Source organism: Anolis sagrei, chromosome 6, assembly GCF_037176765.1.
Source record: "Anolis sagrei isolate rAnoSag1 chromosome 6, rAnoSag1.mat, whole genome shotgun sequence".
Taxonomy (NCBI): domain Eukaryota; kingdom Metazoa; phylum Chordata; class Lepidosauria; order Squamata; family Dactyloidae; genus Anolis; species Anolis sagrei.
Window position 1 is genome coordinate 78119045 of NC_090026.1, and position 17501 is coordinate 78136545.

The 17501-nt window shown below is 39.2% G+C and overlaps 1 protein-coding gene across 1 annotated transcript; it reads left to right on the forward strand.

The window, feature by feature from the left end:
- Nucleotides 1–9691: 9691 nt before the first annotated feature.
- LOC132779755 (C-C chemokine receptor type 5-like) lies at nucleotides 9692–12035 on the forward strand. Its single transcript, XM_060783426.2, has one exon. It carries the CDS (start codon nucleotides 9697–9699, stop codon nucleotides 10756–10758), a length of 1062 nt encoding a protein of 353 aa, XP_060639409.2. The 5' UTR covers nucleotides 9692–9696; the 3' UTR covers nucleotides 10759–12035.
- Nucleotides 12036–17501: the final 5466 nt, after the last annotated feature.

Below are 17501 nucleotides of genomic sequence, written 5' to 3' on the forward strand. Positions count from 1 at the left end.
AACTTGGAGCAGCTGTAGAAGATGTAGCAAAAAAACCAGAGGTGAGTCCTTGTCTTCCAGAACAGCAGATCCATCAGTCTCCCTGGTACCTAAACAAGAGAGCATTGGATAGATTACTTGTCTGAACGTATCTCCCTCTATGTTCCGCCTCGTAGCTTAAGATCGTCCGGAGAGGCCCTGCTCTCGGTCCCACCAGCTTCACAAATACAACTGGTGGGGACTAGGGACAGGGCCTTCTTGGTGATGACCCCCTCCCTTCCTGTGGAATTCACTCCACAGAGAGATCAGGTCAGCTTCATCCCTCCTTTCCTTTAGGAAGAAATTAAAATCATGGTTTTGGAACCAGACCTTTGGCTAGCAGGCATGATAACATCTTAAATGTCGAACAGCACATTGGATGTCAAACTGGATTACACGATTGTGATAATGATGAAAATGGCTATATGATTATGATAATAATGTTTTAACTGTTTTAATCTATTTTTATTTATTGTGTATATTGCTGTTATAGTGTCATATTTGTTGCGGCATCAAATTGTTGCCAATGTAAGCCACTCTGAGCCCCCCCCCCCCGGGGGGGGGGGGGTTGAGAAGGGCTGGATAGAAATGTTGTAAATAAATAGCCCATTGAGTTGGGGATGATTTTTCTGTTGTGGTTCTAAGCAATAAGCATATTGAGAAACATGTGTGTTAAACCCATATAGCTGATATACTCAGTAGTAAAAGAAAATCAAGCCAAAAAACCTCGGTTGACTTATTCACAAGTCAATGTGAGTACTGTACCTTATCAAAAAGGAACAATTCCTTTCTCTGAGCAGAATGGTAAGACCATAGTCCATCCCAGGATAACCTAAAAGAAGCTAGGGGTCCACTGCAGGAATCAATGTGTGTGTGTCAATTGTAAAATAAGATGCATGAAGCTGATCGGGTTATGCCCGGGGAGATGGCTAAGCCTAGGACTTTTGGATACTGTTACATTTTTGTTCAAGCTTGAGCTATGCAGGTGCAGAGAGAGACCATTTTGAAGAGAGAAGCAGATAGAAAGATAGAGTTTGGAGTGTGCTCTCATTTGATGAGCTGTTGAAGGAGTTTATCCACATGGAGAATCGAAATACCATTTTAGATTTCTCATAAAAGGACTTTATGTGAGTTGATGCAACTGATCACGTTGTACATACATTGTTCTGAACTACAAAGAGTAAACTACTTGTCCTTTATTGTTCACCTGCGTAGCATTTTTTTCTTTCTCTGGGCTGATCAAATGTGAACTTCATGTGGTTTATTTTACATTACGCCACACCCACTAACTTCCTGAGAAGATATTGGTGCATTCCACTCTCTGTTAATTACTCTCAACTTATCCACAGGTCATCTCATAATTTTGACCCCAAAACCTGCCCTCAATTATACATGAGGTCAACTTATACATGAGTTCCACTGAAACGAGGTGCTTTGGTTTATCATTATTTACAAACATTGAGGGAATCTGAGAACAATAAGGGAATGTTTGACCTTCTGGATGTTGTTGGACTACAAGTCCCATGATTGACTATGGTGGCTCAGGCTAATGGGAATTTCAGTTTGGCGGGACATTTCCCACCTCAGCTGTATGCATTAACTGGAACTTGCAATTCAATTTTTAAAAACTGATTTGCTGCATCCATTTTTATGTGGCCTTGCCGTATAACTTCCCATCTGTATTGTCCTAACTTCAATGGCTGTGATGTGTTGTATAACATATTTAGAATCATGCAAAGCTCAGGGATCCCACTGGATCTGCCATAGCAAACACTAAAGACCTGTTAACGTTGAGCAGCCATGTGTGTTGCTTCTCTGGACTACATGTAAGAGGCCTTTACTCAGGTTCACTTCCCAGGCTTCTAAGAGAGATGTAAACAAAAGGCTTTACTTTTTGTTCTCATTCCTATTAGCATTTTCAGTAAATACCACAGAATACTACCCGGCTTATTGGAAAGCAGCTGAAGAAGTGTCCAGCATGGCTGCTTATGATTAAAAGTGAAAGAGGAAAATGAGTTCTATTTTCTGCAGTGGCAAGGTGCTAATGGCTGGTTATGGGTAGCAAGAAGCTGGATTTGCCTCTACACATTTTTTTAATCGTGACACCCAAATCCACATCCCCTACACAACAATATTTAGAATGATGAGCAACTGTTGTTATACTGGATGATTGGGACAACAGTTATTAATTATGAGAGAGAAAAGTAGCATTTTTAAAAGTAAAGTTGTGAGATTTAATGTATTATTTACAAGCTCTGTCATACATACTTAGAATTTGAAGTATTGACAATCAATGCAATTATTCCTAAGTAATGTGTTTTTGAAGGCTTTCATGGCTGGAATCACTAGGTTGCTGTGAGTTTTCCAGGCTGTATGGCCATGTTCCAGAAGCATTCTCTCCTGACGTTTCACCCAAATCTATGGCAGGCATCCTCAGAGGTTGTGAGGTCACGAGGATGCCTGCCATAGATGTGGGTGAAACATCAGGAAGGAATAATTCTGGAACATGGCCATACAGCCTGGAAACCTCACAGCAACCCATTCATAAATAACTTCTACTAAATTCATGTTTTTTGGGGCCAGTCTACCAACACTGTAGAAATACACATTCTCCCTCTTTTGAAGGTCAATCTCCAAATTACTTTAATGTTCCGTCTTCCAGGAGCATAGTTTACATTGCCTTTTAGCTGCATTGGATAGCATTCTTTTGCATTTCCCCAGGTTTGCTACAACTTCAGCTGCACCCTGAAAGTTAACAGCATCAGAGGCTGGAAAGCCAGCCTGCAGGCCTTTTTGCAGCTATTGGTTTAGAAAGTATCTCTTTGGGTTTAGAGACCGCTCTTTTTCCTAGGTTTTGAGATCTCCATTTTGGAATCTTCCCTGTCTCCTTTAGTTTTAGAGAAAAGCCTCAGATGTGCTGTTAGGCCAGTCAGGGAGCTCTGAAAAAACAATTGTAAGTACAGTTGAGCCAAATTGACTTATTAAGAAAGGCAATTGAGTCTTAATTGAGTTATAGATAGCAATTGAGATATAGAAAAGTTAACTGAATCTTAATTGAGTCTTTAAGATAGATAGATAGAGAGAGAGACAGATAGGTAATTGGGTTATAGATAGATAGGTATTGAGCTATAGAGAAGCATATTGAGATTTTGAGCTATTTAGTATAAAGGACTATTGAGATAGTTATTGAGCATTGTTTGCTTCATCTCCAAACTAACCTTGGGCTGGAATAGGGAAGGCCTACGCTTTCTAAAATATAGTAGCTCAGGGTTGGGGTAAAAGGATCTCAGGATTTTTTCTACCATTTGGAGGAAGGCAACTCAGCGACTAGAGGAAAAAAGAAAAAAGCACATCTCTGTGGTTTCACCAATTGACTGTTTTGTTTGTAACTTTGACAAGCTGTGCCAAGTCTGCAAGGACTTTGAGAAATAAATATTCTGTTTTGGTGTTCGAAACCTGTAGTAGCCTCAGTTGCAGGGAATCTCAAGCTTTTAAGAAAGACGTCTGCAGTTTGCCCAGATATATGGAGAAGCACATCTCAGTTTTAATTTTATAGTGTCTGGGTGTGACGGCACATTTTGTCTCTACTTTCTGACTGAGAATATGCCAGAGAGATAGAATATGGGTCGTTATTTTGGAGAAGGAGTAGCGCATGGCATTGAAAATCGTGGCTAGTTGTGAGTTTCTCCATTTCTGGTACTGAGTGCATCTGCCCCGCTATTTGACATCATTTTAACTCTCATTGCTTTGGATTAATGGAGGCTATAATTCTGCAAGCCTTCTTTACCAAAAAGTGCAGCGCTTCACCAAATGATGACTCTCATAATTTCATAGCATTGAACTCTGGCAGTTACAATGGTGTCAAGCAGCATTAATTCTTCCGTATAAATGCATACCTTATCCCTTGCTGGGAGAAGTGCAGGAATTGGGGCATTGATTAAAAGAGATGTTGGGAAATGGGTGCTAAACTGGGAGACAGAAAGGGGCAAGAGTTCCCCTTGTTTGTAAAGAAGAATGAGAAGACAAATGTGAATTTAAGATAGACAAGTTCAAACTCTCCTTCTGCATATTAAACATGTTAGAGCTAGCAAAAATAGTTTTTAAGACTCTCTTTTTGTTATTGTCGAAGGCTTTCATGGCTGGAATCACTGGGTTGTTGTAGGTTTTGTTTGGGCTATATGGCCATGTTCTAGAGGCATTCTCTCCTGACATTTCGCCTGCATCTATGGCAAGCAGGGGCAGCTCAACCCATTACGCAAAGTAAGCATTTGCAGTATAGTTGATTTTGCCCAGGGGCAAATGTATAGTTCACCTACAATCAAAGAGCATTCTGAACTCCACTAATGATGGAATTGAACAGAATATGGCACACAGAACTCCCACAACGAACAGAAAATATATATGTCAGTGATTGGTTTGGGGGAGCACCAAAATACTGTTTGCTTACCATTGAAAATTACCTAGGGCCGCCTCTGATGGCAAGCATAGCATCACCTCTCAACAAAAGATTGCCCCAGGCACTGCCAGACCATCAAATGCTAATCAAGGTGGTCAGTTGAAACATTCAAACCTAGCTCCAACAGACAAGAGTCCTTTGTCCCACCCTGGTCATTCCACAGATATATAAACCCCTTTTCCTAGTTCCAACTGACCTCAATACTTCTGAGGATGCTTGCCATAGATGCAGGAGAGAATGCCTCTAGAATAATAATAATAATAATAATAATAATAATAATAATACTTTATTTATACCCCCCTACCATCTCCCCAAGCTACTCGGTGTGGCTTACATGAGGCCAAGCCCACAGTACATCAACAAACAAAAGGAATAACAAAAACAATCAATACAATACAATTAATATGAATCACATAAACAAAAAATAAACAGTAAACAGTAACACACAAGCATTTAAAAACCAATAGCCGGGCCAAATGTAATAGTTTAAATTTAAAAAATAATGGCCATGTAGCCCGAAAAAACCTACAGTATCTCTTCCTGTTGTTATTTTGTGCCTTAAAAAGGTTTTCAATATATGGCAACCCTAAGGCAAAGATTGATCCAGAGGGGGTTTGCTTTTGCCTTCCTCTAAGGCTGATAGTGTGACTTGCCCAAGGTCACCCAGTGGGTTTCCATGGCTGAGTGGAGATTTGCACTGTACTCTTCAGTCCAAAGCACAAACCACTACACCGCACTGACTCCCTTTTAGGATTACACTTCCCCAAAAAACCTTCACAGTATGACCAACATAGCATTGAAGCAAGACAGATTTTTTTAAAAAAATGCTGGCAAAACCGCAGGTTTCAGAACATTGAGCATTTCATTTTATGACCACAAATGTGTATTGGGTGATTTAATTCATAGGTTACCATTTCAGATAATCTTAAGACCACATCTGAACTTGTGAAAGAGAGATGTGGTAGTTGTAATCCACAATGGGATTTACAGTTACTAACCAAGGCAGCACTTAACGTGCCTTGGAGCCAAGCAACTCTTTAGCTGTAATTAATATAATAATAATAATAATAATAATAATAATAATAATAATAATAATAATTTTATTTCTAACCCACCCTCTCTCCCCAAGGGGACTCAGGGTGGCTTCCAAAACAAGGCATTCAATGTAATCCAAATTTTTATATGGTTCACTTGAGACATAAAGGCAATGCAGATGTTGAGTCAGTGGAGCTTGAATACCAAAGCAGAAACTTACAGAAAATAAGTCAAGTCACAGGATGCTGTGTGCCTCTTGATATGATTCATTCTTATCTGGGTGTTAACCCTGGACTGAAAGGAACTCAGAAAACATTTGGGAGTTGGGGCATGTTTTTAGTTCGATGATTGCCTGGCCATCCAGAAGGTCCTTTGGAAATAGGAAGATCATCAGATCCAGGTGAAGATTTTAATAGCAATTGCCGCCTTACTCCACAGAGTTTTACTGGGTACAAGATATTACTGTCACCTTCCATTGGTAATTTTCTTCTGTTTTCCCATGGTGTAAAAAAAAACAAAAAACAAATGAAGCTATATAATAGAATCTATAATGTGTTAAAATTTAATGGAAAATGTTGATTATAATCAGAGATACAGCATTTTGAAAGATCTCTTATACATATATTTTCATTTTAAATTGGAATATCTAAAAGTCAAGATCTATGGCATATATTATTATGTTTTTAAACTATATAAAAATAACTTTAATCTGGTACCTAGATATTCAAGATACTTGATAGTTTAGGAGAAATTAAAGTATATATTTTTTAAAACAAACACAATTTATTTATTTATTTATTTATTTGTTTATTTACTGTCCTTGTATACCGCCGTTTCTCAGCCTAACTGGCGACTCAACGCGGTTTACAACAAAATATACAGTGCACAGTAACAAATTTTGGGGCAAAGGTATGCTCAATTGTATACCAAAGAGCTCTCGACATTGCTGCACAAAATGATCTAATGAACATAGCGCAAGCTAGAGCCACTCCATACCTGGCCAAATTTAAATGTAATGTGGGCATGGAACCTTACCTCTCTTTTATACTTCCACTCTATCTTAGAAAAGTTTTTACCCGGGCTAGATTTGAGCAGCTCGACATTAAGTCCAAGTTGGGACGACATCAGAATATCCCCTACACGAGGAGAACCTGTGGGTGCCGTGAGGTAGATGCAGAAGTGGAGGACTCAGAACATTTTTTCTTAAAATGTCCCTACTACAACAGGATCCGGTCTTACTACCTAGAGCCTCTGCTGGAGAACCATACTTATTCAGAGAATAAGGAGAAATTGCACATCCTTCTTCAGGGTTCAGATAAAAACTCTATTTTAAAATTGACCCTTTTTATCCAAAAAGCGCTGGCCATCCGTGAGAAGATGGAAGCAGAGAGAGGCGACCTTGCTGCCATCAGCAAAACTCAAACTTAAAAACTTAATATGGACACGCCACTAGTTTTACCTACCCATGCCCCCCACTCTAACCCTATTTTAAGGAATTAAACAATTTTAATCTTTTAACCTTTTTATCTCATAGTTGCTCAATTATTTAGGAGTGGGTTGACACGCCAGTAGGCCATGATGCCTCGTATTCATATATGGTTTTACTGTATGTGTATGTTTTGTTTGTTTTGATATGGTCAAAATTGACTAATCAATAAAGAATTGTTGTTGTTGTATACAGTGCACAGTATACAATTAAAACCATAAAAAACATAATACACAATATTGCACAAAATCACAAAGTCACAATCCAATACATCTCCTAACTAAAATCGTGGTCCAATTGCATCATCCATATTACCAATCTGTAGTCAACACATTCATTGCACCGAATTAACCAAATGCCTGTTTGAACATCCAGGTTTTTAGTCTTCTTCGGAATACCATCAGCGAGGAGGCTGATCTTACCTCCATGGGAAGGGCGTTCCAGAGCCGAGGGGCCACCACAGAAAAGGCCCTGTCTCTCGTCCCCGCCAGCCGCACCTGTGAAGCAGGCGGGATAGAGAGCAAGGCCTCCCCAGAAAATCTTAGGGTCCTGGTGGGCTGATAGGCCGAGATACGTTCGGATAGGTAGGTTGGGCCAGAACCGTTTAGGGCTTTAAAGGCCAACGCCAGCACTTTGAATTGAGCCCGGTAGCAAATCGGCAGCCAGTGGAGCTGGTGCAGCAGAGGAGTTGTGTGCTCCCTGCGCTCCGCTCCAGTTAGTATCATGGCTGCCGACCGTTGGACTAATTGGAGCTTCCGAGCCGTCTTCAAAGGCAACCCCACGTAGAGAGCGTTGCGGTAGTCTAAACGGGATGTAACCAGAGCGTGGACTACCGTGGCCAAGTCAAACTTCCCAAGGTACGGGTGCAGTTGGCGCACGAGTTTTAACTGTGCAAATGCTCCCCTGGTCACCGCCGAAACCTGGGGTTCCAGGCTCAGCGATGAGTCCAGGATCACACCCAAACTGCGAACCTGCGTCTTCAGGGGGAGTGTAACCCCATCCAACACAGGCTGTAATCCTATGCCCTGTTTGGCCTTATCATAGTAGTTATATATCTGGAGGGGGGCTCCTGGTGATGCAGTGGGTTAAACCGCTGAGCTGCTGAACTTGCTGACCAAAAGGTCGGTGGTTCGAATCCGGGGAGTGGGGTGAGCTCCCGCTGTTAGCCCCAGCTTCTGCCAACCTAGCAGTTTGAAAACATGCAAATGTGGATAGATCAACAGGTACCACTCTGGCGGGAAGGTAATGGCACTCCATATAGTCATGTTAGCCACATGACCTAGGAGGTGACTACGGACCACGCTGTCTCTTCAGCTTGGAAATGGAGATAAGCATCACTCCTCCAGAGTCGGACATGACTACACTTAATGTCATGGGAAAACTTTTACCTTTACCTACATACCTGGAAACATTATAAATTGTATTTAAATTTAAGGTGATTTTTTCCTTGTGGAGTTTAACCTCAAGATTCTGATGTCAGTTTTGGTGGATTGCATCATATTTATGTTGGAAATGTTGATTAAACACCTTTAACATCAAAACTTGGTCACTTCTACTATGTTGGTTATTGCTGCTTTTGCAATGTAAATTGGTGGAAAGGTAGGTAATGACAATGTGAATTTGTTGTTCATTCGTTCAGTCGTTTCCGACTCTTCGTGACTTCATGGACCAGTCCACACCAGAGCTTTTTGTCGGTTGTCACCACCCCCAGGTCCTTCAAGGTCAATCCAGTCACTTCAAGGATGCCATCCATCCATCTTGCCCTTGGTCGGCCCCTCTTCATTTTTCCTTCCTTTTTCCCCAGCATCATTTTCTTCTCTAAGCTTTCCTTTCTTCTCATGATGTGGCCAAAGTACTTCATCTTGGCGTCTACTATTCTTCCCTCCAATGAGCAGCCAGGCTTTATTTCTTGAAGTATGGACAATGTGAATAAATTATCAAAATTTGGTAGACAGTTCTGGATGAATTCTATTTTCTTTGCTTCTCATAGACATAGCATGGGGATTTGGTTAACCAGTTAAAATTCATGAGTAAACTAGGGTTTGTTTTTTTTTACCTGAAAAATTTGGTGGTGGGATGGCCCTTTGACTATGGGGTTGACTATTTTCATGTGAGTGAGAAAAACTTTAAAGTTGTTATGCAAACCTATCTCTGCAGATATGCCAATGTTTATTTTTACCAGCCATAAATCCAAACCCAGGGTTTTTGTTGTTGTGTTCTGACATCTAAATCCATAACAGTAGCTAATTCTTGGCTTGTTTCCCAACAAATTTGTTGCCAGTTTAATAAACTATGGAACAATTTGTGGCCCAGCCAACAAACTAAGGCTAATGCAAACCATGGCTTATTGTGGTGTGCAAACTTACTTAGTGTATTAATTTCTAAACCATCTCTAAATCCAATAATACACCTCCCATGTGCAGATATTGATGAAGAGAAGGTAGTGGACAAATAGAAAATTACAGCATTATAAAGAATTCATTTTTATTTTCTTCTCATTTTTGGTCAATACCTTGATCTTTCTTGCTGATATGTAGACTCTTGGGCAATATATTGATCCTCACTGGCAGACTAAATATTCTGTATTTGTTTTCGCTGCACTTTGTAAGATTATGCATGTTAATAAAGTACATTTTTGTTTTGTTTTACTGTTATCTTACATATTATATCTACACATTTTCCATTCCCAGGAGAAAAGAAGATGAATACTCCTGGGATGGCAGATGGGGTCACCACGGATTATGACTATGAAAACCTATCAGCACCAATCTATAATCCTCATGTCAACATATTTTCTTCCTATTTTATGCCACCACTTTACTCTTTGGTGTTCATATTTGGCCTCCTGGGAAATGCACTGGTTGTGCTGATTCTCATCAAATACAAGAAACTAAAAAACATGAGCGATATCTACTTGCTGAATCTGGCTATCTCTGACTTGATTTTCATTATTTCACTCCCATTTTGGATTTATTATACAACAAATGAGTGGGTATTTGGTAATGCAATGTGCAAAATCCTCTCTGGAGTTTTCAGTGCCGGCTTCTACAGTGGAAGTTTCTTCATCACCCTTTTGACAGTTGATCGGTACCTGGCAATTGTTCATGCCGTATTTGCATTGAGAGCCAGAACAGTTTTCTATGGGACTTTCTCAAGTGCTATCACTTGGGTGGTAGCAACATTAGCTTCTGTGCCTGCATCGATATTTTCCCATGTTCAAAAGGAAGTAGAGAGTTGTAAATGCAACGTTTTCTATCCCCCTGGAAAAGAAGAAGAATGGAAGCAAGTTATCAATTTAATGATGTTCATCTTGGGCTTAGCCATTCCATTTGCCATAATGATATTCTGCTACAGTCAGATTATATGGGTTTTGATGAAGGGTCACAATGAAAGAAAGCGGAAGGCTGTCAGGCTAATCTTTGCCATAATGATTGTTTACTTCATCTTTTGGATGCCATATACCATCACCAGTTTAATACATACCTATCAAAGTGCATTTTTCTCATGTGGCTTGGGTGTTGATTGTGATGGCAACTTGAGACTAGCCCTTGAAGTGACAGAAGTCATTGCTATGATTCATTGCTGCCTCAACCCTCTGATTTATGCCTTTGTGGGAGAAAACTTTAGGAAATATATCTCGGTCTTCTTCCGAAAGCATATTGCAGTTTATTTATGCTGGCTCTGTCCAAGTCAACCCAAATTAGAACAGTCTTCTTCCTCCTCCAGAAGCACAACAGAACACAACATTCTTTTTAGTTTGTAAAGTGCTGTTCAACTCTGTCTATTTTTGATCCTTCTCTTGCTGTATGGTGTAACTAAGATCAGCAGACTTCTCAGAAGAAGTAGGGGACAATGTGTTGTGCTTGGTGAACATATGGACTTTGGGAAGAAAGGCCCTTTAATGGTATTTCCTACCTGTAAAGGTAATTACTCACATTAAAATGTGTGGTTGCTGACTTTACTCTCCAGGATACTTGTCACGTTGTCAGGGCTCTGCCTTATTAAGGTAGAGATGAACCAAACAAAAACCCAGTTTGTATAAACAGTTTAATTAAAACAGCACTTACTGTCTGGCTGTTTCAATATTCCAAAATATAAAACAAAGATAGCACTCAGCCACAGAATATACAAAAACCGATAGCAAAACACTGTTGCAGGTTCAAGATAACTCTGTAGTCAAAAGGTCCAATCCAGTGGTCAAACACGGAGAATTCAATAAACAAAGTCCAGGGATCAAGAGTCTACCATAGTCAAAAGCCAGTCGAAAGATTTAAGGTTCCAGGATTCTAAGAATTCAGGAGACAGGTCAGGATACTAAAAATCCAGAGACCTGGAGGGAAATCAGCAGCATCCACCACCAAAATATAACAAATACTTTTCCCCCATAGATAACTTGATAGATAACTTGATAGATCAGTCCCAAGGCTAGCTCATATCCAGAAGCACCCAGCTGCAATCTATCTCTTGCATACCTCCACCCTTAATTGCTGTCACCCATGAACTTTTACTTACAGATTACTCAACCCATTAGAACTAATACCTACTTTAACCCTTCTGTGCTGGTACGGCTGTACCAAAAGCTCCAACTTCCTTTTCTTTCTTTGAGTGTTTGCATGTATTCCAAAGCTCCATGCATTTTGCAATACGGTGGCTTCCCTTGGTTTGCAATTATAGGGCCTATGACCTATCAATCATTGTTAAGTTTTGGTTCCACCCCTTTCCCTAGGGCTCTGGGAGGAGAGGGAGCCATTTTAGGTCAGTCTTGCATTGGAAAACTTAGCTACAGGACGTGGATTAACTCCACCTGTAAAGAAGCTTCGTTTCTCACAGCATCTGGGGGAAATTCCGGGGGGAAACAGTTCCAAAGGACTCTGGGTGGAGAATCTACAAAGCCTTGACTGGTAGGTCTACTTGGGACCCAAGAAGCAGTTTGGAGCCGGGAGTAGAGCCCACACCAGCAAAGTTTAGAAAGTAGATTGCCCAAGGAGGGGTTAAAAAGGGTTTTCCTCTTAAAGAAAAGAAACAGTTCATGAAGCCAGTTGCCTGTCCCTTGTGGTTAAGAAAGCCACCAGTTGATTCAAAGCCTTGAAGCATTTGTTTAATTGGTTGAAGATCTAAGAAGCATTGGATTGTTTGTTGAAGACTTAAGCAATAATAAAGGACTTTGTTAAACCTTTCAAGCTTCTAAAGAATTTGTATAGGAAAACCCTTAGGGCCTCTCACTCGAGGCACCCCAGCTTCCCACTGGGCACAAAGAGCACGTCCTGTTCAAAAGCCAACTGCTATAGGCCCAGCATGTGACAGCACACCTTCCATCGCCAACCACCATCAATTGCAGAACATAGTACATGACAATACTGAACCTACCTGAGACCAAAGGATCTACATCTTGGATTGTGCCTTTGAGATCTGGAATAAAACCCAAGACTGATTTGCCTCTGTGGTGCTTCCCTACGGGCGCTTCCAAACAGGCCTTATAACCCAGGATCTGATCCCAAGTTTTCTGTTTATCCCAGATTATCTGGCAGTGCAGACTCATATAATCCAGTTTAAAGCAGAAAACCTGGGATCAGATCCTGGGATATAGGGCCTGTCTGGAAGGGGTCTCTGACAAGGCAGTGGGCACAACCATGCATTGATATACATATTTGGGGCATTCTGGGTATAGAGACAAACAGCAACAGTACAATCAGGTCTGCCCTTCTTGTTCTTGCTTGAGTATTGCTTTGTGCAGAAAAGGCATGCTAGAACACAGAGGATTGCAATGTGCAATGTGGATGCCACTCCTTCTCAGCTCTGGTACCTTGATTCTTGTGACTGTTGGCAATGGTTTCTCCAGACTATCTTTTTCTGTGCATCTCTCCACCTGCTCTGTTTCACTCAGAATGACTTTCTTGGCTTTTGAACAACGTCGTAGGAATGCTGTCAAGGTAGCTGACTGGAATAATAGTGTTATAGTATTTTATTATGAAACTATCCAACGTGCTCAGATAGGGAGCAGATCCAGAATGAAAATTTGGAATAAAACTGAGATTTAATAAATAAATACCAACCTCTAGTTTTGGAAATCAAGTGTCCCTCGAGTCAAGATGATAAACTTTTGGGATGTGTGAGGAAAAATATCCTCCAAAGGCACAATGTTTAGTTTGTGTAGTAATTTAGAAGCAAACTTGTATAGTTGATATTTAATCCCAATGTTTCAGACCAGTGCATGGCTCCCTTTTTATGTGTGATGGATTTATAAGAAGGCCAAAAGTTGCTGGTTTAAGATTTACATCTTAATAATAATTAAAGGTAGATTTTATAATGTTACCAGAAATGTTGAACTGGAGAGTAAAAAGAGATCTTCAATCCACAATATAGAAGCAAGAATATTGTTTACTCAAACCTGGAAATGGACTCAAGCACCAGCAGTGGAAGAATGGAGTGGACTAAAATTGCCAAATTGGCTTGGTTTTTGAAAGAAAAGTCAAAGCCAACTGAAGATGTTCTTTTAAAAAGATTTGAAGCCATTTATGGGGTTTTTGAGCAAAAAGAAATCAAATGATGTAGCAATAAGGGATTGTGGATGTTAATAATTTTAGTAGGGTTTTTTAGCTGGATCTGTTATGAAATAATTATATTTTTATCTTTTTATATATTATTTTCACTGTATATTAGAATGTTACTGTTAAAAATCAATCAATAAATAGGGTGTCAAAAAAAAAGATGGAAAGAAAGAAAAAAGGCATCTAAAGTTAACATATGGAAAGGAAAGTAGGACCACATTCATTTCCTTCAAGTCTTCACATGAACATCATTGCTTTGTACAGAAGGCACTTAAGGGGCCGTGATGGTGCAATGGGTTGAACCACTGAACTTGCTGACCTGAAGGCTGGCAGTTCAAATCCGTGAGTCTGGGTGAGCTCCCTCTGTTAGCCTCAGCTCCTGCCAACCTAGCAGTTCGAAAACATGTGAATGTGACAGGAAGGCAAACAAGCGCTCCAAGCAATCATGCCGGTCATATGAGCAAGATGTGTCTACAGACAATGCAGGCTCCTTGGCTTGGAAATGGAGATGAACACCTCCCCCAAAGCTGGAGCTGAGCACCGCTAGAAATAAAAGGGGAAGCCTTTGTCTTTGTCTATGAAATTCTGTCTCATTTTCTCAAGGCATTGAATGTTTGCTGTGTTTGTATATATGCTGTAATCTGCTCTGAGTTCCCTTGGGGAGTTAGGGTGGAATATAAATAAAGTGTTATTATATTATTAAGTATAGACTGAATGAATGCATCATTTCAGTGATTTTAAATAATCCCACAACATCCTTCAATAGCAATGAAGTGGTCAGTTAGATCCTTTGCCATGCAAAGGGGGGCAAATAATATTTTCACTTGCATTAACAACACCATACTTTCCAAGTCAAGGGAAGTACTCTATATTCTGCACTGGTCAGGCCTCATCTGGAGTGTTGCATTCAGTTCGGAAAGCCTCATTCTAAGAAAGATTCATACAAGTTGGGATAGTTTCAAGAAGGACAACAAGAGGAAGAAGAGGTATGGAGAACAAAACACATGAAGTAAGGTTGAGGGAGTTGGGCATGCTCGGCCCAGTGAGGAGAGGACAAAATATCTCATAGTCATAGAGAATATGTCATAGAGAAGCGGGAACAAATTTATTCTCTGCTGCCCAGATGGTAGAACCGGATCTATTGGTTTTAAGTTATGAGAAGATGCAATGATAATCTCACAAGATCTACACACTACAGTAATCAACCACTTCTGAGACACTGTCTTTCTCTCGAGTTGGTGGTGGAGAGGGGTTTGCTTTGCTTTCCTTTTCTTGCCATTTCACAGCCGTGCCAAAAAAGTGCAGTGTTGGTATAATAAAGAATTGCAGCAAAATTAAAGGAATATAAGACCTAATTCACAAAGGAAATGGAAAACAGAGTTAGAATATAAAACAAATAAAAGACATGCACATATATATGTATATAAAATATAATAATAATAATAATAATAATAATAATAATAATATTTTCATTTCTTACCTGCCTCTCCTTGTGGCTCAACGCAGGTTACAACATAGATAAAACACATAATCATCATAAACATTATATAAAATATACATATTAAAATGTATTTCTACAAATGCTTATATTAAAATACACAGAACAAAGATTATAGTGAACAGAAGAAGCAAGTTTAAAATTCATACATTTTTAATTTATTACCCACCTCTCTTTATGGCTCGAGGTGGGGCACAGCATATATATTCATAAAAGCATATAAAAACACACACATGTTGCAATACATGAAAGTAAAGTTAAACCACAATAAGCATGGAATGTAATTTTAACATTCATGGTTAAAGCTGACTGGCTAAACTTTTTGGAAGAGATGGGTCTTCAGATGTGTTTTAAATTCCAACAGCTCATTTAGCTGTCGGATTTCTTCCAGCAGCAAATTCTACAGTAGTAGTAGTAGTAATAGTAGTATGTTTGGGTTTTTTTTGTGTCAGAAGCAACTCGTAGTAATAGTAATAATAATAATAATCAGAGATTCAGATGAAAAATATGTAGTCTAAACTTATAATTAGAATTAAGGTGTATAGAACACAACATGTATATGGAAAACAAAATGGAATATAAACGTGCCATAGTACAAACGGTATTGATATAGAATACAGTACAACTATTCCATTTCAAAAGCACCACAGTGTGTGGAGATAACCATTACCAATTTTAATGTTGTTTCAAACTCATTCCTCTTCTATCAAGAAGCATATAAATCAAATTCTGACTTATTTAGCATATAAACAAAACTGAACATAGCTGAAAAATAAATCTACTGGAAGGAAATGTGCACACATTATATTGAGGAAAGGGCTTCCAAAAAGTGCATACACTGGAAAACTTGTAATGCGTATGACTTAATCCATTCTTATGCACACATATAAGCATATAATTGTATATAATTGCATATACCGGTAATTGTTTATGAAAACACTTTCTAAAGATGATTTTTTTGGCCATTCATTAAGTGATGTTGAGGGGGCTTAGGAACTGCTTCCAATGATCAATTGTATTTAGAAACTCCCAGAGAAATGGTAAAGAGAGAACCCAAAAGAGTCTCAAAATAATGCTACAATTGAAAATCAGTTTATTAACAAGCAGACTCTCTGAAAGACACAATCTTCGGCTGATGAGATGCCTGCAACAAAAAGGAGTAAGACTCCATTCCCTTTTGGTACAAATTGTTTCCCAGGGTCTTATCACATTTGCTCTGAACTACAATGGACAATAGAGCGCTTGTTAGAATAGCAACGAAATATAACTCTGAAGCCATGTACATTTCAGCCTTTTGGAAATAACGTGTGATTTTGGGGGAAATTAAAACTTAAGCTTTGTTTAATGTGAACATTTCAGAAAAAGGTTATAACAAGCCAGCACACCCAATTTGGGTGTGGCTGTTTGTTTCCCCAACACAAGTTGGGCTGTTACCACTCTTGACCAACAGTACATTTTCTTGAAATCAATTTCTGCTCTCCTTCTGCTTCCTTTACCCATATCCAAATGAATTTTCCTAACAGTGTGAACACTTACCAAAATCAATTTGCATTGGGGAAGTGAGAAACCTCGCAAAATCAAAATGGGTGCATACAGCAGCAATATGAGATCCCGCTAAAAGCATGCGGTTTTACACAATGCCAAGGGAATGCGTTGATAAGGTCTAAGTTACTTCCTCAAAGCTTGTGTTTCTGTTCCTGCAGCTGGTGGCTTTGGGGTTAGCTGGGCAAAATCTACGCAAAGGGAGATTCTTTATCCTGTCATACTATCTAATTATAGTGTTATATTCAACTTTAACTGCAATGGCAACACTCAATGGCGGAGCTTTCCAAACATTTCAATACAGTAATAAAGTTTTACTAGCATAACAGGAGGTTAAACTGACACTTTATAAGAGATACAGAGACTTACCTATGCTGTAATAACAAAATGTATGGGGACACAACGTATCTAATGAAAACCTTTCATTTATCATTTTAAAATATATGATTTGTAGTATAATAACATACATTTCCAAGATTTTTGTCATTTCTTGTTATGTTCCTGTGACACACACATATATTGCAGCCAACAAACTAATAACAGCTTCCCAAACTGTGTGTCACGACAAGTTAGTGTGTCGCCTGCAGTGCATAGGTGTATCTCGTGAACGTTAGGAAAACCTCTAAGTCTATGTGAAATAAACAATAAATCATGTATTTTAACAATTATACAGTAACTTACATATTTTTATGAGTTATGATGGGTTCTCATACTTTTCACTATTACAATGTATATATGTGTCTATATATCTTATAAGGGGTTGGTTTAACCTCCAGTTTGCTAGTAAAAACTGAATTACTGTGTTGCAAAATAATCCACGTCTAAAATGTGAGTCACCAACATAAAATGTCTGGGAAGCTTTGCACTAATGTGTCATAATTGGAAAGTTATTCCCTATGGAATCCTGCGATTTGTAAT

What these genes read in the sequence shown, in the direction of transcription:
- LOC132779755 (XM_060783426.2), top strand. Translation starts at nt 9,697, where the DNA reads ATGAATACTCCTGGGATGGCAGATGGGGTCACCACGGATTATGACTAT.